Source organism: Sardina pilchardus, chromosome 15 (assembly GCF_963854185.1).
Source record: "Sardina pilchardus chromosome 15, fSarPil1.1, whole genome shotgun sequence".
Lineage (NCBI taxonomy): Eukaryota > Metazoa > Chordata > Actinopteri > Clupeiformes > Clupeidae > Sardina > Sardina pilchardus.
The window spans coordinates 6,473,362-6,499,631 of record NC_085008.1 but is presented as its reverse complement, the minus strand read 5'-3'; the positions used below and the strand labels follow the sequence as shown (position 1 = coordinate 6,499,631).

Genomic DNA, 26,270 nt, shown 5'->3' with positions numbered 1-26,270 from the left:
CTTTTCCTTTCAGTTCCCTCCCTCTCCCTCCCTCCTTTCCTACACATTCGCCCACCCCCCACCCCGCCGGCTGCTATCTGGGCCGGCTGGCCGAGGCCTGAGCCTGCAGCCCCACGGTCCTCCAGGAGCTGCCCGAGCCCGACGCTGGAGGCAGGGGGGCCAGGTGCGGGGGGTAGTGCATGGTGAAGGTGGAGCGTGAGGAAGAGGAAGAGGACATGACAGAGGAGGACAGAGCGGCAGAAGCATTGGCAGCAGCAGCAGCGGCGGCGGCAGACACTAACGCAGAGGAAGAGGAAGAGGAGGAGGAGGAGGAGGAGGAGAGAGAGACACAGGGAGCAGAGGACGCATGCATCCTGTGGTGGTGGTGGTGATGCTGCTGTAGCAGCAGTGCTGTGGCGGCGGTTGAGGAGGAGACGTTGAGCAGGGGGGGAGGTGGGGGCAGGGAGAGCGCCAGGGCCTGGGGCGTCTGGAGCACCGACTGCGTCCGGCTGGGTAGTGGCTGTGGGGCCGAGACCGAGGTGGGGGCCAGCGCGAGGAGGGCCAGGCCTGGGCCGGAGCCGCCTCCTCCTTTGGCCTGGGAGGAGTCCTGCTGCTGCTGCTGCTGCCGGGGCTGGGAGGAGGAGATGGAGGAGGAGGAGGAGGAGGTGGAGGAGGAGGAGGAGGACAGGCTCAGCAGGGAGCCCAGGCCTACGGAGCCAAACGGAGCAGCGGAGCTTGAAGCTGGCAGCGTGTGGTGAAAGATACCTGTGAATACACAGCAGACAGGGGGGAGGGAGAGGGAGAGAGCCAGAGAGCCAGAGAGAGAGAGCGGAGGGGAAAGACAGACAGAATGGGAGAGAGAGAGAGAGAGAGAGAGAGAGAGAGAGAGAGAGAGAGAGAGAGAGAGAAAGACAGAGAGGGAGACAGAGACAGCAACAGTGACAGAACGAAAGCCAGAGAATGAGTGACAGCGAGACAGGGACAATGAGACACAGACAGACAGACACACACAGGTACAGGGAGAGGAAGAGAGAGAGAAAGAGACAGAGAGAAAAAGAGAGAGAAAGAGAGAGTGTGAGTGGACAGAAAGAGAGACAGAGAGAGGGGGAGAACGGGAGGGGGCTGAGCCAAGTTGTGCATAGCAGCAAGCAAGTCCACAAGCACATATACAAGCATGACATAGAAAGCAAGAGAGGCATTTCACAAGTGAGCCAAGATCCTCCACGCACACAGCTTCTGCCATCTGTTATTTACTCGCCGGTTCGTGTTCAAAGGCTAAAAATGCTCAAAGAGGATCAGGCCACCTGTTAAATGTCTCTGTTTTTATAACAACCATGACAACACAAAAGCACTCAGGACATGGGAGTGCCGTTTAATCACTTGAATGTTTGACTGAGAGAATCAAAATGTGCCCACATCTCTGTCAATCACACTTGGCATGGGGGCATTCGTGCATCCCACTCAGCATGGGCTGTTACCTTAAGCCGAGGGGATGCTGTTTTAGTCTCAAGTGTGGTCTCGTATAGAAGCAACACAGCACAACACAGCACAGCACAGCACAGAGCAGGACAGCACAGCAACACAGCGAAGCACAGCTATGGGCAGCTCGGCCACTTACCTCCACCTCCTGCCCCAGCTCCCGCAGATGGAGCACCCTCCACCCCTCGGTCCACTCTATGACCTCTTGACCTCTAGTAACCTCCCCGAAATATCTCCCCAAATCCCACCAAAAGCCCTACTTGCCGTGTCCCTAAAACGGACCCCCCCCTTCCCTAACAGTAACCTTTGACCCCGGCCGCTCGCGTCTCACCTCCGGCCGCTCCTCCCGTCAGGCCGGCGCTGGGGAAGCTGCTGTGGCCGTTGACCAGGCGCGGGGCCACGCTGACCGGGGGCATGGCCGCCTGGCTGCCGAACAGCGACTGCAGCACCGAGGCGCCGCCCAGGGGGAACTGGGCGCCGTACTGGGCCCCGGGGCCGACCACGCCCACACCGACTCCTCCTCCTCCGGACGCCGCGCCGACTCCGGACGCGCCCATCTTGCCCGCCAGGATGCTGCCCACTCCGCCGGTGGCGGCGGAGATGAAGAGGTTCTGGCTGACCAGGCTGCTGCTGCTGCTGCTGCTGCTGCTGCTGCTGCTGACCCCGACGCTGCGCTCCCATTCGCGAGGCTTGGCCTTGGGCAGGCCGCACGCCGCGGGGCCCCCAGGCCGGCCGCTCGCGGGGTCCTGGCTGAGGAAGAGGTTGGAGGGGACGCCCAGGCCGGGGCTGCCCCCCGTGGACGCGCCGGGGTCGGGCCGCTGCTGCTGCTGCTGCTGGCCGGCGCTCGCCTTGGCCTCCGCGTCGGATGCCCCCGCTCGGAACGGCGAGCCGCCCTGCCGGAGGTCCGAGGCCGTGGGCTTGGGGTCGGAGATGGGGGAGAAGGTGGACTTCCACTTGCTGGTCGATGAGGAGGACGAGGAGGAGGAGCAAGTGGAAGAGGAAGAGGAGACGTCGCAGCTGCCCCCTGATTTACGGCCCAGAGAGCCTGAGAGACAAAGGTGGACAGAGACACACAGTACAAGCGTGAGTTTGCTGCTGGACACAGCTGACCTGGTATGACCTTCTGAAAGACACAGCAAGCAGAGCGAGTACCCTGCACTCATTGGCTGCTCACCTCTCTCACCCTCCCCTCCTCTCCCATCTCTACTTTCCAAGGAAATGGTGGCAATCTTCCTTTCAATCCTACAGCAGATATGATACAGAACAGACAGGCACGTCAATAAAGACTGAAATAACCTTCTGTATGTCTGGCCTTCACACCTCTGGGCCGTGAGGACCTAGCACATGTTCCCCAGCGATGCTATTCCCTGGGAGGAGTTTGAGGGGGGAACTGGGTGTCTACCTGGAGCTGGAGCTGTCGGCGGGGTAGCCGGAGTCCTCGTCCTCTGAGCTGGGGGTGGAGGGGTAGCGGCTGGAGCCGTTGAGCTCCAGAGGGCGCTCCCTCTTCAGCACAGGGGGCTGGTCCAGGTCTCCGCCGCAGGGGCTGCGGCCTGACTGCTCCGGGGACGAGATGGCCGAGATCTCCAGTGGCTGGTTGATGTTGTTCACCTGAGGGAAGGAGATGGCCAGACATGCTCTACGGGTGAGAACTTCATGCATGTGATAAATCACCCAATACAATGCAATACAGTGTCAGCTAAGTCAACAAGTGTATTAGAAACATGAGATATTTCTCTAGCTTGTACTGTAGATCTCACCATTGAATTGATGTTGAGTGGGGAACCAGAGGGGTGTCCGGTGGAGCCGAGCCCAGGGAAGGACCTCCTCTTGGGGGACGTGGATGCAGATGGTGCCCCGGTGGAGCCGCGTTTCCGCCGGCCTCGCTTGCGGCCCTCCTGCGCGCCGGGCGAGTGGTGGTGGTGGTGGTGGTGGTTGTTGTTCTGGTGATGCTGGCCGGCCTTGGCCGAGCCTTGGTGCAGGCGTGAGGAGGAGGAGGAGGACGACGAAGAGGACGAGGAGGAGGAGAAGAAGATGCGGCGCGGCGCCTCGCTGTCCGGGCCCTCGCCCTCCGACTCGCCCACGCCGCCGCAGCCGTCCTCGGGGAGGATTCTGGGGGGGCCGTCGGCGTACTGCAGCACCCCTCCCGTGGCGCTGGGGGAGCCGCGGCCTTGCAGGGCCAGCAGGGGGTTGGCGTGCGCCGACTGGTCCTGGTCAGAGAACAGCGCTGAGTGTGGCCCGCCGTTCACCATCCCTGAGCTGGACGAATACCCTGAGGACACACACAATCAACGACACATTAAGATCTTTGACACATTAAGATCCGTTTCTTTTTCAATATGGTCTTTTGGGCTTTTGCCTTGGGACAGTGAAGTGTGACAGGAAGTAAGTGGGGGAGAGAAGAAATGACCGCGTTGTTATTTTACAAATAAACTTCACGTTTGGTGTCCATGGAAATGGGAAAAGGCATGAGCTAGACTTTGGTAGGGACTTTAGGCTACAGGAAGGAAAGGAGGGAAAAAGGTAGGCTATGTGACCGCTCAGGCTACAAACACAATTATTGCGTTGAACAAGCACAGCGGTGTTACATAAGGACCATGTTCATGTCACATACCACTTGTAATGACAGAGTCTGTTAAGAGGCACAAGGGCACAGTTCACTTTTTTCACTTTTTTTTCCCGACCAGCGGTATTCCATGAACATGATCAACTGAGCTCCGTGTTATAAAATGTCCAAAGTTCTCCTCTAAGGGGAGGGGCCCACCTGAGGTAGGAGTGAGAGGCTGCTTGCCATTGGTCTGTCCAGCGGAGGGGTCTCTTCCCTGGGACACTGGACTGGGTGTGCTCCTCTGTCAAACAGAACAGAAGCCAAACAGCAGCGCATCAGATCTGGGGTCAGCTCGAAACAGTAAGTCAGGCTCCCTGCAGTCGACCACCTCAAATTGCTTATTTGCAGAGGCAGACATCCTGGTTCCAGAAAGTAAAAGTCCTGCCATATATTCTTAACACAGGTGATATCACTAATTATCTACCTGACTGCTAATTAGGATGAGCTGGTTACCTAAATGGTTGGATCAAACAGTTGGAAGGACTTTTACTTTCTGTACACGGGATGTCCGCCTCTGCTTATTCGTAACTCCATAAAGTCACGTCTACTCTACAAATCTGTTTGACAATTCACAAGTCACAAATAGCAACTCGTTCACATAATAAATTGCTAATTTAAATCAAGTTCTCTTTTGCTACAGCACAGCTTTATCTTGGGTGATAACAGGTGTGTTTGGGCACGAGATGTCCCGGCGGTCCTCACCAGTCTCTCTGCTCGGCTGGGCAGCACCACGCTGGCCAGGGGGATGCTGACGGGCAGCTTGTTCGGGTGCACCGTGCTGAGGGGGATGCTGATTGGCAGAGAGGTGATTGTGTCTCCGCCCCCGGCTGGACTCCTCTCCTTCCCCATCTGATCACACAAAGGTTAAAAATCACTTCACATCAGCATCAACACCTTCAACATCACAATCCGCAAAATACACCACCAAGGCACACTACATTTGATCCCAGTACTTTAATGAACTGAGCAGACATTTAGATTCAAACAGGGCTTACTGTACAAGGGCCACTTTTGTGGCAATTTTTTTTAAATCTGTTATACGCAATCTATTTTCAACTGTCAACTGGGCTCGCCCATGCCTGACTTTCAGCCCAGTGCCTGAGAACTTTAAGCCCTGACTCAAAGTACAAGTGCTGTTTTATCAGTGGATGAGCTCCCATGGCACTGAACCTTGGTATTGATCGGTAGCAACCCAACAACAGATTTGAAAGCCAACTTAACCAATACACAGTGGCCTTAAAGCCAAACACATGGATAATAAATGCATTACTCTCACACACACTTATACATACCCTCTCTGAGCCCCTGGTCTGCTGAGGATCCCCTAGGTAGGAGGAGGGGCTGCCCTGTTTCATTCCTAATGGAGGAGATGACACCGCACCCAGATCTCCCCTTGAACACACACACACGAAATGGTGAGAATCACACACAAAAAAACACAGAAAACCAAAACATAAAACTCAAACAAAACAAAGCCACAAAAGATCATACTCATTGTTTGTCTTAGAATGCAACAATTAAGACCGATTGTTAAATGCTTCCCACCCTATTTGATCTTTCCTTATCTTATAGAATTTAGCAGTGGGGATGCAATACTGTCTTATGAGTTAACCGATGCATCAGCATCCTAGACAGAGCAGAGCAGGGCGAGAGCAGCCATCTTACCTGTGTGTGGTGAAACCACGCAGGGGGCCGGAGTCCTGGTTCAGGTGGCGGCGCAGGGCGATCTTAGCCGGGGAGAAGCGCGTGTAGTCGGGCAGCGGCTGGCCCTGGTGCCTCATGCGGCCGTCAGGCGTGGGGGGCACCAGCTCGTGGTCGGGCGAGATGGGCAGGTAGCGCGCCAGCAGCTCGTTCTTGGCGCCGCGCTCGAAACACGGCGAGGCCGTGCCGTTCATGGACAGCTCCGGGCTCATGCCGTTGAGGGCGGCGACGGCCGAGCCCAGGCCCAGCTTGTGGCCGTCGTGGGGGTCCAGGGAGGACCTCTGGTCCAGGCCGGGCAGGCTCTTGCGGTAGGGCGAGCCGTCGCACGAGCCGTAGGACTTGAGCTGAAGCAGCTCCTGCTGCCGCTGGCTCTTCTCCAGCTCCACGATGCTGATCTGTGGGTCACACACCAGGGGGCGCCGTTAGTAAGCACACAGTGTCATAGCACTACACACCATGTGGCCACTGTTCCACTGATGGTGGTGGTGGTCACTGGTGACAGTTAGAAGTGCCATCTCTATGGGTTTCTCACCTTCCTCTAACCTACGTCACATAAACCACAGCAGCCATGAGCTGCAGACTTCAGATCTACAGCTCACAAACTACTACGACTAAGTACAAGAACGTCTCTGATTATCATCTTGGCTCCATTACGCAGCACAACAAAAATTTCCCCTTACAGCATGGTGTAGCTACAGTCTCTTCTTTAAATGGTTTATTCCGGTCTCAACGTGTGTATTGGAACGTAAAAGATTTGTGGTCACAAAAACAGTGTCCCGTTTTTTGCTGAAGGTGATCAAAATTGGTCATAAACCTATAACAGACTTCTAAGTTAGGACTGAACCATAAAACTTCAATGATGACCCTGAGAGCTTTACAACCTGAAAAATTTGCCTCTGTGACTCAAACTCAAGAGTATCACCGCCATGCAGTTGAGGTCTGCAACACTTAGGACCTTGTTAGGACACATGGCTTACAGCTACAGACACTTCCCCTAAAACAAGCAACGAGGAGGAAATGACCACTGATATGACACAAGCTGCATTTATCCAACTCGCACTTGACCTTCTCAAAGCTGTTAAAAATGGCCATAACTTGGAAGTCACTGACGAAACGCTCCTCCAGGGGCCAAAGCAAAGTGTACAAGTGTACAAGTGCAGGTACCTGCAGCTCCAGACAGTGGCGCTGTTTCTCAGAGATCTGGCGCCGGAGGTTCTGCTTCTCCTTCAGCAGGCTCTCCATGCACAGAGATCCCCAGTCCAGCTTCAGCTCCTCACAGCGCGCCTTCAGCTACACACACACACACACACACACACACACACACACACGCAATATGATCAATGGACCTGATGACATACTGTCCAAGAACACTGAAGTTAACAAAGACCACGCTGACGAATGGATCAAAAAAAGCTTAAGTTGTTTTTCCGTCATACTTAAAAGGCTAATTAAATATTTACAGTAGGAAGACAAAATGCTGTTGTTGGCACGTGCTCAAAAAAAAAAAGTTTCCCAGGACTTCACCAGGAAAGGAGCGCTGTGACGCCTGAAATACACCTTCAGGCGACATGGTCTTTTCAACCTGGAAAGAGGTGACGCAGGCCAAAATGACACTGGGTCTCTGTCTGTGTGTGTGTGTGTGTGTGTGTCCTCACCAGTAGCAGGCTCTGGTCCCTCAGCTTGGACATGTCTCGCTCCAGCTGCCGGGTCTGCTCCTTGAGCTGGTGGTTGTGGGCAGAGATCTCCTTCTGGGCCTGCAGCAGGTCATCCAGCGTCAGAGCCTTCACGCCCAGCTGGAACAGGAGGCCGAGAGAAGCGTCTCAGTCAGCGCTCAGCAGGGGTGGACATTCAATCATGACTGAAGCTTAGTTCTAACTCCAAGTTGTATGATGACAACATGACCAATAACAAATTGGCTTAAAATGAACTAACATTAATGATTGATTTTAATTACATTCAAATTAATTAAATTAATGACATGTTTAATATGCAACGCTCACACACACACAATTATGGTAATATGTGGAACAGTCATCAGGGGTGTGATTGGCAAAGGACAAAAAAAAAGGAAAATATATCCGACCCCTATATACCCCCCCCCCCCCCCCCCCCCCCCCCCCCCCCCCCCCCCTCCCTTTTTAATGTGTCGACAGTGGGGTACGCGAGCCAAGTCAGTGGTCCTTGGGGGCTAAAGTTTGTGAACTGCTGCTCTAGTGTATAGCTAAGGTACTATAGTATCGCTACTGTGCACTTCAATGTAATTTACAAGGGGGGTCCGGGGGCATGCACCCCCGGGAGAACATTTTGAAAAATAACCCCTTAAATGATGACATCTGATGACTTTTATGAGAACTATTGATAGACTGAGATACATATATTTCAAACATTATAACATATTACAAAATGGTCTATAAGGCCTAAAGAAAACTCATTTATAGCAAAGTAGCCAAGGGCCTACTTAAGACTAAAGCAGATATGGCTGAAATATAGGCTATCATGATCATTTTGCCAACAATGATGTAGAATTATGGATTTTCTCAGTTCATGTTTTGTATCAACTTAAACCAACATAAAGTTATAATGTTGACTACATTATTTAGTAGGCTATAGGCCTATGATAACATTTAGCCTGCCCCCTTACAGTCGTTCTGTACGATATAGGCCTATTGATGCTGATTGAAGAGGTTGCTTGAAGGTTATTGATATTTAAGTTGGAAAGAAAATCAAATTGCACCACTCCCTCTCCTTCCAAGGTAACATGTCCTCCTCTCCTCCTAAAATAAATGGCAGGCCCTACTGGTATAGGCTACACAGTTGTTCAAGTGCACACACTCAATGGAGAGCTAGGATTAAAATTCAGACTGTGCCTTTAAATAGGCAACTTTTTTCCATGTATCAGCACATTGCTACAATAAGCCATTTCCACAAAAAAAAATCAGCTCAATATTACGTGCAAGAGTCAAGACTGATGTTTACCAAGAATGCCAAAGTGTCAATCTCTTAGCACTCATAATACGTTTTCTCATAGTGAGATGCCTATCCCGAAATATGTTTTGAAAGACATGGGGCGCACGGAGGTGAACGGATGGACAAACACGGAATGACAAGGTGTTAACTAAACAATTTAGTAGACCTAAGCTAAGGTAGACGGGCTTTGTGGTGAAAACGATGAAAACCAGTAGGCTAGTCTGTCACAGCTAACTTCAAGTACAGTAGTCTAGACTAGTTTACACACGCAGAAATTAAAAGTCAATAGGCTATCAGCACCAGGAGATTGTCGTCATTATCGGAAAATCCAGACACGTCAAACTGGACGCGAACGCGAAGCAAAAACTTAATAAATACTACTTAACTTAATAATAATACCTAAACAAATAATTTGACCTTTACCGTTTCATGGCTTCTGCTAATTAACAAATAGTTTACCACACACTCACACATCGAACTTGCATCAAACATTCATCAACCCGTCTGCTTTCACTTTCAATGAATTCCACTAGTGAGAGAACGGACAAGGCTTGCAGAGTGATATGAATGAAAGAAGCACCAAAACCGTCGTCACTGTCAGCGGCCTATTATAAAGCAATGGTCTGTGTTTAGGCTACAGAAATAAACCTCTGAACCCCCCCCCCCCCCCCCCCTAAAAAAAAACTCAGCGGATCTATACGAATTGCGTGGGTCTCATTTTCAGGCCTGAAAAAACGGAATTCCGTTTAAAAACGGAAGAATCACACCCCTGAGTCATTACGTGCAAAGCAATAGACGTGTGATGTAATACTCACCTCATCCAGTTTTGAATGGAAGAGCCCTTTGATCTTATCTTTATGAGTCTGACACACATTCAGCAACTGCGCCGCCTGACCAGACAGCTCATTGTGCCTTACCTAGAGAGACAGAGAGGAAGAGAAGGTGAGTGAAGGCCAAAGAAACGGTATGAGAAAGAGCGTGTGAGTGTGTGTGTGTGTGCGCATGTGTGTATGTCTGTGAAGTGAAGCCTCAGGGCACCTGCAGCGGTCCATGCTCAGTTAGAGCCACCGAACATGACTGCACTCTTTTGTGTGTGTGTGTGTGTGTGTGTGTGTGTGTGTGTGTGTGTGTGTGCGCGTTTACCTTCTCCTCCTCCAGAAGCTGCTGCAGGTTGGTACGATACTGAGGAGTCTTCATGTAGGCCATAAACTGCAGGTACTGAACCTTGAAGTTATCTGTGCAAGAACAGTAAGAGTGCAATATAAGCCACCATGTGACAATAAAAGATAACCACACACCACACACTAGACCTCCCAGAAGAGAGTGAGGTACATGTAACTGTGTATGGTGGAGTCAGGTTAGGAGGTGCATGTGACCATGCTCCAGAGAAAAGGGTAGTCATCGGAAGAGGTAAGGGTGACAGAGAGAAAAGAAGAAGAGGATAGAAGAGAAGAGGACAGGAGAGAAGAGGAGAGGAGAGGAGAGAAGAGAAGAAGAGAGAAGAGAAAAGGAGAGGAGAGAAGAGGAGAGGAGAGAAGAGAAGAGGAGAAGAGGTGGTGAGGAGGGGTCAGCGTACCCAGCAGCTGCTGGAGGGCCGGTGGGGTGGGCCCCTGCAGAAGCTGGCTGGAGGCGTAGTGCTGCACTTTGGGAGGTAGCTGGTAGAAGGGGCTCTGAGATGACCGGAATGCATCTGCAAAGCCAACCAGAGACAAGAGGGAGCAATGAGTCCATCTGCATCACAGACCTAAATATACCTCCATTACATCAAATCAGGTTGACACACCAACTGTCCAGGGCAACATACTGCAGATATACAGGATGGTGACCTACTGTATGACAGTCACAGGCTATAAATAAGGGTAGGCTCTAAATAAGGGTCCCAGCTGGTACCAGGATAACAGGGACAACAGCCTATGCTCCAATGTAAAGATGTATGAGGGTGAGGAATAACGACTTCTAGGAGTAATCTGCACTGACCATAGGTGGGTTTACGTGGACATTTTTTGGTCATTCTGATTAAACATTCCGAATGAAAACGATGCGTCATCTGTTTACATAAAGTATGTTGTATTCCGATCAAGTGGTGGTTGTAAGCGTTATTGAATCTTTGATTTGAATAGCTGTTGCTGCTTTGCTTTTCTGAGAAGATACAACAGGCAACCCGATTGACCGAATACATGGCTGTTCAATTGGAATAAGAACGGAATACATCACCCCTTTCATTCCGACAGTTGTAATGAAATTGCCCGTTTGAGCCATTATTCCGATTCTACTGGGATTAAAAGTGTCCATCCAAGACAACATACTGACATCCCGTACATGGATCCATGGACCTGGTTCTACATTAATGTCCTGTGCAGACTACACAATTTCAGCCCGATTTTGCCACGATTGTGTCGTGGCCGACAAATTTCCATTGTCGTGTCCGATTATCGGGAAAGTCGGGAACGACATTCGAAGGAGGAAGCGTCTTGTAATGTGACATGTTCAACGACCTGCGATTTATTGTCTGCGGCATTCTGCGACGTTACGACCAAAAGTCTAGCATGTCAGAATTTTGGGGAATCTCCTACTACTCCCGTGTTGACACTGACACTGTAACGACACACGACGAGAAGGCTACGATAGATGATCTTGTAATGTGGCTACTCTTGCGACCAAGACGCGGAAAGATTTTGTGGTTCTCTGATCGCCTAATCTGACAATCGTAAAAGATAATCGTGAAAGACAAAAAAGTTGTGTAGTCTGTACAGGCCATAAAGGAAAACTTAAACTACTGAAAAAGTCTTCGCTTAGGGTTAGAGGCAATCCGTGTACAGAGAACTAGCCGATAGCTATATCTGGGTAGAAAGGGTTGTGTTCTATCGCGGAACACTGGCATGAGCAACTGCCCAGCTGCGGTGCCCAGCTCACCCTGAGATGGCGCGGCGGACAGCGTTTTGGCGTGCAGCAGGTCCAGGGCGCTCTGGCCCTTCCTGTTCTTGCGCTGGGTGGTGGTGGTGACGCCGGGCACGGCGCCCACGGTGGCTCCGGCCGCGCCGGGGGCCTTCTTGGGCCGGCCGCGCTTCTTGTTGCCCAGCTTGCGGCCCTTGGCGATGAGGCGCGAGCGGCGCTGCTTGGGCGAGGGCTTGGTGGTGTTGAGCAGCCCCGGCCGCTCGTCCTCCCCGCACGAGTCCTGCTGCTGCTGCTGCTGCTGCACGGACACACACACACACACACGGAGACGCAGACAAAACATTCAGACACGTGGTCAAGGGACCAAAAAAAAAAGTCAATGTACACACACACACACACACACACAGAACAGTTGGACGGACAGACACAAACATGCACAATCACACACAATTACACACAATCACACAGACAATCACACAGACAATCACACAGACAATCACACAGACAATCACACAGACAATCACACAGAACCGTTATTTACGCCTCCACAGAGTAACCCGCTGAGGACGTTTGAGGTTGATGCAGAACTTTAGAAGAGGAATGAAAACCAAAACTGAAAATGTGCACATCAGCTGTGAAGCTGTGGTGTGGATTGAATGCAGAAGTACACACCTATGTGTGTGTGTGTGTGTGTGTGTGTGTGTGTGTACATGTGCATGGTGCCGGTGTGTGTTGGCTGCACTCTGTACCTTCTGCTCCCGGGCCTTGGTGGGGGTGGTGGTGTTGCTCTTGCTGTCCTTGTCCTTCTGTTGGCGCCGCCTGGCTGCCTCCTGCTCTTCCTGAAACACAGGCAGCACATAAGCAAACATACTCAACCAACCACACACACACACACACACACACACACCCACACACACACACACCCATGTCCGACGGTCTCCGAAGATCTACCCACACACTTGATCTACCCACAGATCTCCTACGCTTGTGCCAACACTGCTCAGGCCATATCCTCACTTCAGGCCTGTATCTACTTCTAAGGATCAAGACCACTCTTAACTACATCCTGACCTGCCACAAAAGGGACCAACTAAACATTCCAGCCAGAGATAACACGTGAGACGTGCATGCTAAAAAGACATCATCATCATCATCATCATCAATACTACAAGAGGTAGACGAAGAAGAACGATAGACTCACCCTGAGTTTAGGATTTTTGAGACTAGAAAAATAGTTTTCAAGCTGCAAAAGACAAGACACAGCGCCATGATTAGAGTGTGATAAGACAGAGCAGAGCTATTAGCGCTGCATGGACACACAGGATTAGGATGCATGAGTGAGAGGGCCACAGAGACTCACTATGGTGCGGTCTATCGTGTGGAGATAGTAGGAAACCGGCTTCCCAGTCCAGGACACCGAGCCCCTAAGGGGGGAAAGCTCCACCACTCGCATTATTGTGCCAATGTCTGACACACACACACACACACACACACACACACACACACACGAGAGAGAGAGAGAGAGACAGACAGACAGAAAGACAGAGAGAGAGGGAGAGGGAGGGAGAGAAAAAAACAATAGTCATTAAACTCTAGCTCCTAACCCAATGGCAACACAACATTGACCACAGCACCCCCCCCTCTCCACTCACCACTCAAGTTTCGGCTGTTGATTCTAAAGTTGAGAGGTGCAAAGGGTTTTGAGGATACAATTTTTCCACCTGTACAAACGACAAACAAAGTGCATGACTGTTAGACAGCAAGTACACAGCACAGGCAGCCTCACAGCCCCCTAAATCAGGACCAGCACGGCACATGTCGCTAAGATACTGAAGGTGATTATCACTGATGGACAGACCAAACCCATCAAAGGGCACAAAGTATAAAGAGCCATTCACACCAGGAACGATAACTATGAAGATAACTATGATGACTAACGATATTAGCACACACGGACAACAATACAAACAATGAGGAAAGTCTCTAATCACGTTAGTGAATGTGATGTCTAAGATTTGATGGATTCTGATTCAATTCTCGAATGGCTCTGAAAGTGATACCTAACACCACCATTTTGCATGGGGTTATCCTTGTGTGGACGACGTTATTCAAATTGTTATATATTATATATGTCATCGTCATTGTCTAGGGCGACTCTTTTTTTGCGGTCCTCGTTAGTGTGAACGGCCCATAATCTTCAGCATACAGCAGAGCTCCACCCTGCACTTCTCACTCCTTTGGAAACGGATATGATTGCAGTCACATGAGGCGAAAGGGTGGTAATAAAAGTGCTGGCGGTAAGTGAATTTGGCCGGAGCACACGAGACAGACAGGCTGCGAGGAGGAGCCTTTTCCCCCAGCTCCAGTGCCACCCACCTTCCTTCATGTTCGCAAAGCGCTCCTTCAGCTGGTGGTCCACCTCCGGACCGAAGGCAAAGTTATTCACAAAAATAACACTGAGGAGGTGAGAAGGGAGAGAGAGAGAGAGAGAAAATCAGATCTCACACTTCCACAGTGACACCATGAACAACACAAATCAATCACTGAATTAAACACCCTCAGATGGGAAATTCTCGATCGATCTGAAAGCTGTATGTTTGCTGCGCTAGCTTATCTTGGACAAAATCTCCTCTAGCACTTTTACTGGTGAAGACACACTGCCATTACGCTCGAGGTGACATAAGAGGAAGAGGAAGACGAGGACTTCCTACCTTGTGTTGGCTATCCTGTCTCTCCACTCTTCTGAGAGGAAGTCCCCCCTTTCTAGCTGGAGAGTAAACACAGAAAACAATGAGTACACAGAGGCTGCACGCACGCATGGATGATTACGGGAGGAAGTCCCTCTGATTAGTGGCTCAGAAATGCACGTGCAGAGGTGGTCGCTCACCGTGTACTCTCCGTGCTTCTTCCCATACCACTTCATCCACTTCCTAAACTCCCTGTCCATTGCCTGCACAAACACAGTGAAGTCATTGAAGTCAAGAGTGAAGTCATTCACGACCGCGTTCCACAGTATGAAAACACTTTGAAGTGCACTTCACTGAAGCGCGCGGGTGTGACGGGAGGTCAGTATACTGTGTAAATTCAGGTCAATGTACCTCTGCGTAAGTGGCAGGGGTCTCTGCTTTCTCCACTCCAAAGTAGTGTTTACAGTTGGTCGCCGCGGCAACCTGTAGCACTACCTGGCCCACACCTGCAACGACGGAGCATAGAACAGGGCTATTCAAACACTGTGTGTACAGTTCACCGGGAATTATAGCTTTATATATCACAGGGAAATGGCTCTTTGGCAGCTTGGAAGACCATTTGAACTGACCACTGCCAAGGTCCACAAAGGTGTCGTCCTCCATCAACTCCACCTCGTCGATGATCTGCGCCACCAGGTCGAACGAGGTCTCGCCATACACCTCGGGCGAGAAGGGCTCGTAGTTGTTGAGCTTCTCGGGGTCGGTGATGGAGTGGTTGTACACCTGCTGCAGGATGTGCCGCAGCAGCCCGTTCGACGGCCGCTTGTTCAGCTTCATGGGCTGCGTGGTGCCTTTCCACTGTGAGGAGACACACACACACACACACACGATCATCAGTTACAAATAATCACAAAGTCAGAAATGCAGGAAGAAACAGGAAGAAATCGGAGTACACGGGTGGTGCAGATGGGAAATCCCCCAGTGGGCCTGTGACAAGCTCACCCTCTTCTGGGTGGAGGGACGGACGGACTATTTATTCTGACATGGAAAATGCAAGATGGCTCATGGGGGATTCACAATTTTTTTTCTAAGGCCCTCGGCAGCTCTTAAAAGGCAAAACTGCAGATGCCTGTTGGCCGTTGACAAGTTTTACAGGCGATGAGGGTTGTGCAGGAGCTTTAAGAGAGAGGGTGTGAGTGAGTGTGTGTGTGTGTTTGTGTGTGTGTTTGTGTGTGTGTGTGTGTGTGTGTGTGGACAGTCCTGAAATAGGCAGACGGTAAGGGATCTTCACATTTCTGTGTGAGAACTCTCTGCTCTGCTGGCAGCGGCTCCATCCTGCACTGCAGGGAAGGCGACTCCAACAGGCCACTGCCAGGGAGAGAGTGGAGCAGACAAACTAACACTGCACAGGAGGCTGCTACCAGTGGCCTGGTGTTTTGACAGCAAGAGCCTAGGTGTCAGGTTCCTGCTCCCCAGTAGGAATAAGTGTGAGCATGGGTGTGAGTGTGTGTGTGTGTGTGGGCTCACCAGCTGGTGGATGCTGTCGATGGCCCGGTTGTACTTGTCGCACAATCTCTGCATGCTCTCAAAGCTGCAGGAAGCAAAAACAATTGATCAGGAAAGAACAGAAACAGAAAACGATCCACAAAAACACTCCACACTCAAGTCACCAACTACAGGGACAGTTGGTGTACAGGTCTTCAAAGATGGCATTGTTATGTGTGGGCTATCTTTAAATCTTCTATCTAGGAACAAACACCTCTGATGAATTATCCCAAAAACTCACCTTTTGGTGTCGTAGTCAATGAGAACATAGTTTTCCATGGCGAGCTTAAGATCAGGGATCTCCTCACACACCCACCTGCAGATGGACAGGAGAGAGAGACAGCCATCAGACATGATGGACCTCCAAGGACAGATCAGATGACAATAGGCTCTTCTCATTGGTCTTTTTATCTATCCTTCCTTCCTTCCTCGGTCCTCAGGCTCGTTCCCACTGATTTATAAAGAATGATGAGGCGGCAACAATGGGAATGTCTATCCAGTTTTCTTTAGGGATCAGTGGGAACGAGCCGGAGGATCGAGGATGAAGGAGACGTTGAGAAGGGGCCCATGAGAGTAAGGAGGCTGTCACTCACCTGATGGTCTCGATGATCTCGTGCGCAGCATCATGGTGTTTGTCCTGAAGAAAGAGAGGAGGAGGGGAAGGTTACAAACGACTCTCCTGACAGTTAGACGTCAACATCAACTCATTTCCTACCCCTCGGAACCTGCCAGGCCACACAGACTAGCAAAACAGAGCAGCATCAAAGCAAGTCATCTCTCTCTCTCCCCACACACCCACACCCACACCTCCATCAAGGACATGAGAAAATCTCTGCACGGTGTTTTACAGAGGTTTGCTGAAGGCGGTTGTGGCCCAGCAGTTCTAAGGGCTGCGTCTGTGTATCCTGCACATGGCATGTGATTAGAAGAATCGCGTCATCAACATGGCATGCAGGGGTGTTCCTGTGCCTCCCAACATATGGGGCCGCATGGCAATGACACACTTATCTGATGTGCAGTAAAGTGCACAGTGGAGCATACCACTTGCTTAACTGGAGCTGCCCGACGTTAGCTGGCTAGCGCCTACCACTTCTCAAATGAGACGTGGTCTGGCAACCAACCGTTCATTTTCTTGTATTTGGAAAAAAAAAAAGCGCAGATCCGTTCATTGGGGGTCTATCAAATGCGTCTGTGCATAGCTCATCATCGTCTTGCTTTCCTCCCTGTTCTGTGATTGGTCCCCTATCTCAGGCCAAAATTAGGGCGGTAGTTTCCAGACTGCCTTAGCAGCGTGAATGAAATCGCCCGATGTTGCAGCTGGGTAGAAAAATGTGACTCCCAAGAGTAGACAAGAGACAAAACGTGACACACACATTTAGGAAAATGTCTGTTGACACTGTTGAAAGGTAAAATGAACAAATGCAATTGATGAAAGATGAGAACATCAACCACTAGGGTTCTTAATACTCTGGTATATTTGGTGCAGACTGGGGTTAATTCCCGTGAACGTGAACAAAAACAAACTGAACGAGCAGTCAATAATATGTCAATGATTTCCTAGCTCGGTGTGTGAACCCTGGTGACCAAGGTACTGTGTCTGAGTTGAACTGACAAGTGAGGGGTACACCAACTCAAGTGTGGAGTTAAATGATCCAAATGTAAAGCACTTTGAAGTGCACACTCTCTATGAAAGTGCACTCTCTGTAATAAAGCATATTCTTCTTCTTCTTCTTCTTCTTCTCATTATTACAAACTGTGGTTCCTATTTGGTGTGAAGGCTACCGGATCAAAAACAATGCTAGATGTCAATGCTATTGCCATTGATGGATCAAATTCTCCCACATCGCCATTCAAATTTGAAATGAATAGGCCTAGCATGCAGTCATACTAATGAGTATACATATGCACGCTGCAAGTGAAATGCATTGCCGCCTTCCTCCAGGTCCCAACATTTGGCAGCGAGAAAAGGACCAATTAACAAACAGATGAGAGAAAACAAAGTGTGGCATTAAATTTTTCCTCTTACTTTGCATGTCACACATTGCTCATGTTGCTTGTTGATGCCAAACAGATCATGGTGGTTGATGAGAAATGGAGCGTGGGAATAGCGTCACTAAAGTTTGGACCTTGGAGTCCTTAAAACAGGTGTGGACGGGTCGACTCCCAGTCCTCACCTCACCTTAAAGGGATAGTTCGGGTTTTAAGACACGAAGTTATATGGGTTCCCTGTCAGCAACGTTGTGCATCAGCACTGACTTACCCCCCGACAGCGTCCTGTGAGCCGAGATCCAGCCGTTTTTTGATGCTAAAGAAAGTAGTCCGGCAAGTTTCTGGGGTCACGAAAGTAAAGTGTTTTTCTTCTCAAAACCATATGCGTTCAAAAGAGTGATATATTTGCACCACAAAAACGTTGTCCAGGAAAAATTCAAACCTCGTTATCACTTACTTATTTTTCGCGATTCCTATCACTGCGCGCTACTGACAGCTGGACAACGTTTTTGTGGTGCAAATATATCACTCTGTTGAACGCATATGGTTTTGAGAAGAAAAACACTTTACTTTCGTGACCCCAGAAACTTGCTGAAGAAAATAGTCCGGCATCAAAAACGATCAAAAACCGGCTGGATCTCGGCTCACAGGACGCTGTCGGGGGGTAAGTCAGTGCTGATGCACAACGTTGCTGACGGGGAACCCATATAACTTCGTGTCTTAAAACCCGAACTATCCCTTTAACACCTCAGGCATGACAAAATCCCAATCCATCAAAGCAAAGGCCTGCAGGGCAGTTGAGTGACATGGCCCATATGCTCTGGTACACCTGCTGTGCTAACATCACGCTAGGCTGAGCAGAATGCTTTGGTCACACTGGCTTTACTTTCCTCCGACACACGTTCTTTGTTTTTTTTCTCTTTCTCTCCCTACTTCCCCCTCTCTCATTGGAGTGCAATATTTGTAAAGCAGGATTGCCATGTCAACATAAGTAAGTTTTAGACCTGTGGGAAAACACTGGAGTCAGTGAGCCTGTTTGTGCTTGTGGTAAAGGAAACTGTAAAATGAGAGAGTAGGAAGGGGGGGGGGGGGGTTGGAAATGAGGAGAAGCAGTGAAGAAGAGGAGGGTGAGGAGATGGAGGAAGAGGAGAGAAAGGAAGAGGAGGGTACACTGGAATGGGTGGACCTCTAAAGCTGAATATGGAGCGAGTGAGAGAAGGCAGTGCATCGAGTTCACTCTCGAGCTGCTCCGCAGGATTCTCTTCCCGCTCTGCCTGACCCAATGACCTACTTTCTGGTGCCGCTGCTGCTGCTGTTGAGCAGCCAGGCTAGGACCCCTCCTGCGTGCCTCAGTCCAAATCCAACCCCTTTCTTCCAGCTCCAGCCAAGTCCAGCCCCCCTCCTCCTCCTCCTCCTCCTCCTCCCTCTCCCTCTGGCTGTGCTCAGCTCCTGCACGAGCCCCACACCACCACCGCTGGCTCCAGCCAGCCTCCTCCGGCCCCTTCCTGCCCGCTCCAGCCTCAGAGCCTGTCCTCAGCTGAACAGCGGTGCTCTGCCACAGCAAGACTCCTCCTCTGGGGAGTGTCACTGGGTTCCCGCGCAACATTGCCGCGGGAACACCATACACACACAAACACACAGTTGCAAACAGACACACACACACACACACATCCTATTTGAAATCAAACCGTTGCATTTGCACACGCTTTGGCAGCCTTGCCAGGAAACACAGACACAGATTAAGAGCGGCTCGGTTTCAAACGGCTAATGCTCAGTAGAGCGAGTACCGACTCCAAGGTCTCAAGTCTGCTCATGTCACCGAGGCTGCAGCTCATGTGGGTCGTGAAAAGGGCAGGGTTGAGATCACGGCACCCACATCTCAAAATGGAGGCCATTGCAGACACAGAGTGCAGGGTATGTGAGCAGCACACACACACACGCGCAAACTGTGTCGTCAGTGTGAGTGGGAGGTGTTCCTGCTCCTACACATTCACCCACACACGCACACACACGCTCAGAGAAACACACGCACGCAGGCTGACACACTCACGCCGCACAGCAACACTAGTGCAGCAGCTAAAAATAAACTCTGGCTGAGAAAAGAAACACCCAAAGGAGGGGGAGGGCGAACGAGAGAAAGAAATAGAAAGTGAGTAAGAAACCATGACAACCAAATCTGACCCGCTTTCTCTTTTGGTCTCCTTCCCTTCACCTCTCTCTGCCTTATTTAAATGAGTAAAGTCGTGAGTGGCGTATTCCGGATTTGACACACACACACACACCTCCTCACCACTGGGCACATGAGTCACAGTCGAAGGCGTGTGTCTGTGTGTAGGAGACTACACCTTGCTACTATGCAGCCCACAGAATACGTGACTAACCATTACGTCAGCAGCGCTCTTTCATCCGAAAAACAAAAAGGGCAAGAAATTCCTGTCCACTACGTTCCCTCCACCAAACTGCTGTCCTCCCCTCCCCTCACCACGCCTTGCCAGATGACGACGGCACTCGGCCCTGACGCATTCCTGGCTCGCGTGACCATCCTCCCGTGTGAGACAGAGCTCGGTAGACTGAAGACTCTCTGCTTTGTGCTTATCAGTGCGTGTGCGGGCCACAGTCTGTCTCGACACGTCAATGCATTCGCTTCACAGACTTCGGTCTTATCTGGTTAAGTAAGGGGAAAGTTCACATCTGCTGGGATGTGGGTGGTGGCGGTGGCAGAGGTAATGATGTTTTTCATTTCTGTGCAGGAGACCGAAAACAGTTGCAATACAGGCACGAACTGCAAGGTAGGTTAAAAAAAAAAAGAGAACAGTAGGGTCAGACTGGGTCACAAAGGGTTCCAAAAGAAGGCACTGGGGGAGAGGAGTCCATCATGTGGAAGCAGTTGCAGATGACTGAGGTCTGCGGATTGATTGAAGATAAAGTGTGGGCTGGGAATCAGTGAATTTGCATGGCTACCTCACAGACTGGTCTTAAAGCTCTTATGCAGTGTAGGAGAGACACGGAGAAACAAAACTTTATAGATACACTCCATGTATGCACTCCACTCTAACAGGGAGGCTACACCTGGTGCACTACTTAGAGTTCAGTGTGCATAGCGTAATAATAGCTTTAGAGGACTGGCCTCATTGTTTTGGATGTATGTGCCATTGTAACATCTGATGAGGTCAATTCTATTGACTATAGTGGAAATTAATTGTTGTGGCTGATTCACTGCAAACTAAACGCTTGAGTTACATGCTCGGTGTAGCCTCCCTGTATAGGAAAGGCATTTTATCCATATGCAAGGTTGTGAACAATTACAGCATATGTATTAAAACCCTTCCAATGCTATGAGATTGCAGTCACTCTGGACCGCTTACCTATTGAGCAATTTAAACAAAACAGTTCCATGGACCCAAGCGCAGTCTGTCTGTGTCTGATCGGACAACCTCCGCTGTGTGTACTTCCATGGGAGTGGCTGTTTCTGGAGCACTGGTCTTATCAGTGGCCAAAGCCTTGACATGATGCTGGGCTGGGTTCGTCTGCTTGAGCACGGTCGCATTCACAGCACCCTCGCGTGCTTTCCTGCATGAGTGCGTAAGGCAGCAGACACTAACCACACCACAGGCAGTAGAGACACACCTCCACTTTCTCCATTAAACCTCAAGCGGTTTTCTTTTTTATACGTACAGTGTGAAACTCGCGTCTGTCTTCACTGACTCGATGCCAGTAACGTATGACTGCCTGTGGAGGCTATGAGTGTGCAACTGCAGAGGCCACAGCTGAGACACACATGCTCCTATTGAAGAAAAAAAAAAAGCCTCAGCCTTTCATTCACTCCTACAGTGTGCCACTTTTTCCTTCAAATCGGGTACCACTTCCTGCACTTATAGCTTCAGCGCGTTCCAAGAATGATGTTGTAGACCACACACACACTATACATTTTAAAATGAATGTATAACAAAATACAACTGATACATGAAAGAACCTGCACATAAGTGCATGTAATAAAACAGTTTAGAACAGTTTCATAAAGGTAACAACCAAAAACCATAGGAAAAACCATTCAGTATATGGCTACCACACTACTCTACCAAATGCCTTACATTGAATCTTGGAATGAAGAACTACTTCCACGGAGGGGAAAAAACTATTCATGGAATGTGCTCCTGCCCACAGAAACCCCTTCAGTTTCACACATTAGGGTTGCAGTAACTTCAACAAGACCATTCTTCATTCAAGAATTCTGTAACTCTATTACCAGTCATCCCACAGGACTTGAGCATGGTTATAATTTCTTCTTCACAGCGCACACCCATTTTCCTGTTTGGGGTGGTTTTACTCGGCAGTCTCCCTCTCACTTAGCATTCCTTAGCTGCAGGCAAGAGCTCTTTACAAACACATTAGGTCTGAGACAAGGGATAAACATGTGTTCCCAATGAGGAACACCACACTGTGGCATGGAATGATGCATCTAATCTCATACCTCACTCTTTGCACCTAAAGCACGAATGTGTTGCTTTGTTTAACAGAGGGGACATTCGCTGGTACGACTATTCGGCAAACACCGCCAGCCATAATTAGGTTTCAGCGGGGTTGCTCAAGGTAACCACAGTCGCTAAATCATATCACTTACTACTATATGCGAACAATATACATCACAATGTCTGACAGTGTTATCTTAACTGATATGTTTGAAATATCGCTGCTTCGTATGGCATACCTCCGGCAGCTTTCAGACCCGACAACAGGACATAGGAGTGCTATGCTTGCTATGTAAACAATGGGTCGCCTGGGAAAGCCCTACTAGTTACAACGAAGCAAGTCGTTGGTTTATGCGTTCGGTCGAGAATGCACTTCGGACAAATCAATTAATTTACAAAAGCAGTGATAAATATTACGACTGACATATCTTTCCTTGATCTAATCTCCCCGCTCGACAATGGAGTGCCATCACCAGTATTGACTACCAGAGCAAAACAAAACATCTGCTGACTCGCAGCGATGGGGTAACGTTAGGTAGCCAGACAGCTAACATTAGCAAAATAAAAATCCCCACCACACATGCTTCAAGTTAATGGAAGCCAATCCACAAGATAATTGCATTATCTATAAGGTTATAATCGTACTTTGTTCCGTGTTGTCAGTTTCCTCGATTGCTAAAGTAACGCTATCAGCCATACCCTCAATCCACTTCAAAGCTAACGTTTCAAACCACAAACACAAAATGTAAACGACTGTTATTGTAAAGCAGTCGATGTGTTACCAAATGTTATTACACGATGTTACTGTATTTCTTGAAGAGAACTGTTTGTTTCCTTATTTGTGCAGACAGTGATACAACTAGAATCTAGTAGGATAGCATGCTAGCTTTGTGACTGGTTGTTATTCTGTCGCTTTGGCTTGATCCACTTCACGTTAGCCAAATCTGCTAGCTTAGCCTACTGAGTTTAAGTATCAAGAGATTTGTTTCTGCTAACGTTGGGTAACGTTAACGCTAGGCACCTAGCCAGCCAAGTAGAAACCTATGACAGACAAGTAGGCTAACGTTTGATTAGACGTTTAACGTTATTGTGTTGAAAGTGCTACAATCACCAAATACACAAAACATGACATTCATGCTGTGACGATATTCGACAAGACAGCAAGTATAATGTTGACGTTCCACAAACCAGGAGACAACAACATTGAATCATTGAGATATGACAGAATACATCTCCAGCTACGACCCGCTAGCTAACTAGCGAATGTTACCCATGGGATTCATACCATGGGCATCTTTTGTTCAAAGTATAGTTGCCTGCCGACGAAAAGGCAATATAACAGGTTAGCGTCGGTTATTGTAGTTAAGCTTTGTAGTGACTGTGAATACACGTCCACTGATAAAACTAGCTCACCCTCGTCCGGGTGACTTTTATGGATAAACTAGATCGTCAACAATCCAGCGACTCGCAAGTATGTTGTCAGGTGTCTAAACTTGATTGACGAACCAGTAAGAGCCTGTTTTGCCAGCGTATCTTTCAAATTAGTCTTTAAATCAGTTTAGGCATTTGCCCATACGATCTATATTTTGTTTCATTTGACACTAAGTAATTACCAACATTTGCCATTTCCTTTAATCAAATGTATCGATCAAATCCCAAACTCCAGCCTCTAGACATTAGAATCACATTAGTAAGCTAGGGTAAGTTAACGATTATATTCACATAGAAGCGATTGAAAGAGTGAATAGCCTCACTAGAAAGCTAGAGAGAAAGGTCAGACACCATAACTAACGTTATCAATCAGCAAGCTAAAGATTCGGTTGCCTACAAGGGAGCTAACGTTACTCAGACACGTGCAATGTTAACTAAACAGTAGTAGTTTCCCTCATGCATAAACTGATGGAATCAGCGTGCACTTCACACGACTAAACTGTACAGCACAAAATACACTCGACATCGTGTTGTATGGTGAACGTTGTAGGGACTACACAGCTAGGTTGACCATGACTACATCTCTCTCTCACTCGATGTGAAATGGAACAGTAACCTAGCTCGGATAGGTCGTTAGCTAGCTTGTCAACCAGTTACCCCGGATCACCCCAATTATGTGTCGATTCTTTCTTTGTGATTTAGGAGAATATAGAGAGCGACAAACCGAATACTTACATATACTGGTAATGGCCAAGGATAACCCGCTGCTTCGGCTCCAACCGGCGATTTTAGCTTCAGTTCTAGCTTCTCTCCCATTCTACAGTACTTTCTCCGGCGATTTCTAACGTTAGCTAGGCTAGATGACCGACAACTAGCAATACCATTTTAACATGATGAATGAATTATAAATGAAATATTTAAAATCAGGTTGGAACTGATTCAAAATTGTTACCCAAGTGAATACGTATATACGAAGTCCGATTCCCACAGAGAATTACTGAATATTCAATAAAAAATGTTCATGCCGAGCGGCTGCTTTCCCTCGGCACCGCCGCCATCTTGACCGGCGTGAAAAAATCCCTGTATGTTTGGACACTACCAAAAGACCAAAAGCGATGGGGAGGATCTCTCTATGCTTAGCGCAAACACCAGGGACATCAGCTGTAAACATGAATGTGCGACCGGGTTGTTTCATTTTTAATACCTTCACTCAGCGAGGGGGAGGCATTTTCTTCCACTAGAAAGTTTTGAAATAAAGTTCCCGGTGGCTGTAACGGTCATTGGCGGGAGGTAGGCCTACCACTTACATATTCTTTTAGGTCTAAACATGTGCACTCACTAAAAAACAAGTGCAGTTTAGAAGTGTTTGAAGCCAGATCAACAGCTGCATTTTTTTCAAGACTGATCAACCAAATTGAAATGTTTTTGAATGTTCAACGTTGAACAGGCTATTAGGCCTATACTGTCCAATGATATTTCACCTATTGCATGGAATTAGCCTATATCACGCCGCCATTTTGAATATTCGCTAGGTGTCGTGCTACTTCCGGTCAACACTGTCTTATGGAGAGTCCAATGTAATCGGAGCGATGTACAAGTTTACAAGGAATTTGCGGCATTTTCAAAAGATAAGTCTATCACAGGTGGAGGAAATTGTGGAACTCCACACGAAAACTAAGCGATCCAAACTGGACCGGGGATATAAATTGTCCCATGTACAATTATATAATTATGAAGGTAAAGGTCAGTCGGCTAGCTAGACGGCTAATACCAGATAGCCAGATAGGCTACTAGATATAATATAAGACACACCAGCTTGTAAATGCACTTAAATAAAGCAGCGTAACGAAACAAGTATCATGTACTTCTACTACACGTTCAATATTGGATTGTGGATATAAACCGTTCCATGAACAATCTGTATAGTTGTGAAGGTAATGTTGATGTCAGCTAGCTACATGGCTAACGTCAGATCAAAACCCATAGCTTGTATTGCACTTCAATAAAGCTGTGTAACGAAATTATAAAGTATTTTATGTGCATATCTTTGTATGGTCTTCAAAGTAGTAGGCCTGACGTTGTGAGATCATTGTGCTACCGATCTCTTAGAAAGATCGAGGAGCCGCAAACAAGGTGTTTTAAACATTGAATCTGTCAGGGAAATAACCATTACCGAAATAACTATTGTTTACATACGCATCTCCATCAAAACGACTTGTCTAGAGCATGCATCAATAGCCTAATAGCTATAACAATAGCTATAACTTACCCCGTGTTTCTTGTTAAACATCACTGAAGCCTAGTTGATTGATTACACATTTCGTGCAACAATGTCTAAGACCTGGGCGACTTAGAGTATCTTGCAGTATTAATATGCACCTTCCTGTGTAGGCTAAACAGTAGTCTACAATAGGGAGCCTAACTTGCGAGTGTCCCTAAAAGGCAAGCTTAAAACGCCAAGCAGGTATATCATTTTTTAAGTGCCTTGTGTGCCTGTCTGTCCTTAATATGGTCATCATTTGT

The 26,270-nt window shown here is 48.7% G+C and overlaps 1 protein-coding gene across 1 annotated transcript; it reads right to left on the bottom strand.

Moving 5' to 3' along the window:
* Positions 1-73: 73 nt before the first annotated feature.
* On the bottom strand, positions 74-24,797 carry dot1l (DOT1-like histone H3K79 methyltransferase). Its single transcript, XM_062556467.1, has 28 exons — positions 24,483-24,797; positions 16,452-16,495; positions 16,100-16,174; positions 15,841-15,904; positions 14,943-15,171; positions 14,725-14,819; positions 14,514-14,576; positions 14,338-14,393; positions 14,003-14,082; positions 13,279-13,347; positions 12,987-13,093; positions 12,828-12,869; positions 12,376-12,465; positions 11,645-11,924; positions 10,308-10,421; positions 9,875-9,966; positions 9,547-9,648; positions 7,420-7,557; positions 6,929-7,054; positions 5,729-6,159; positions 5,356-5,455; positions 4,766-4,912; positions 4,220-4,304; positions 3,216-3,727; positions 2,861-3,066; positions 2,633-2,700; positions 1,790-2,503; positions 74-744 (listed from the first exon to the last, which is right to left on the bottom strand). The coding sequence occupies exons 1-28, from the start codon at positions 24,561-24,563 to the stop codon at positions 74-76; spliced, it is 4,881 nt and encodes a 1,626-aa protein (XP_062412451.1). The 5' UTR covers positions 24,564-24,797.
* Positions 24,798-26,270: the final 1,473 nt, after the last annotated feature.

What these genes read in the sequence shown, in the direction of transcription:
- dot1l (XM_062556467.1), bottom strand. Translation starts at nt 24,563, where the DNA reads ATGGGAGAGAAGCTAGAACTGAAGCTAAAATCGCCGGTTGGAGCCGAA. An exon ending in GAGATCATCGAGACCATCAG is followed by an intron (nt 16,175 to 16,451) that starts GTGAGTGACAGC and finishes GTCCATCTGCAG; the next exon opens with GTGGGTGTGTGAGGAGATCC. An exon ending in AGACCAGGGGCTCAGAGAGG is followed by an intron (nt 4,913 to 5,355) that starts GTATGTATAAGT and finishes TTGTGTGATCAG; the next exon opens with ATGGGGAAGGAGAGGAGTCC.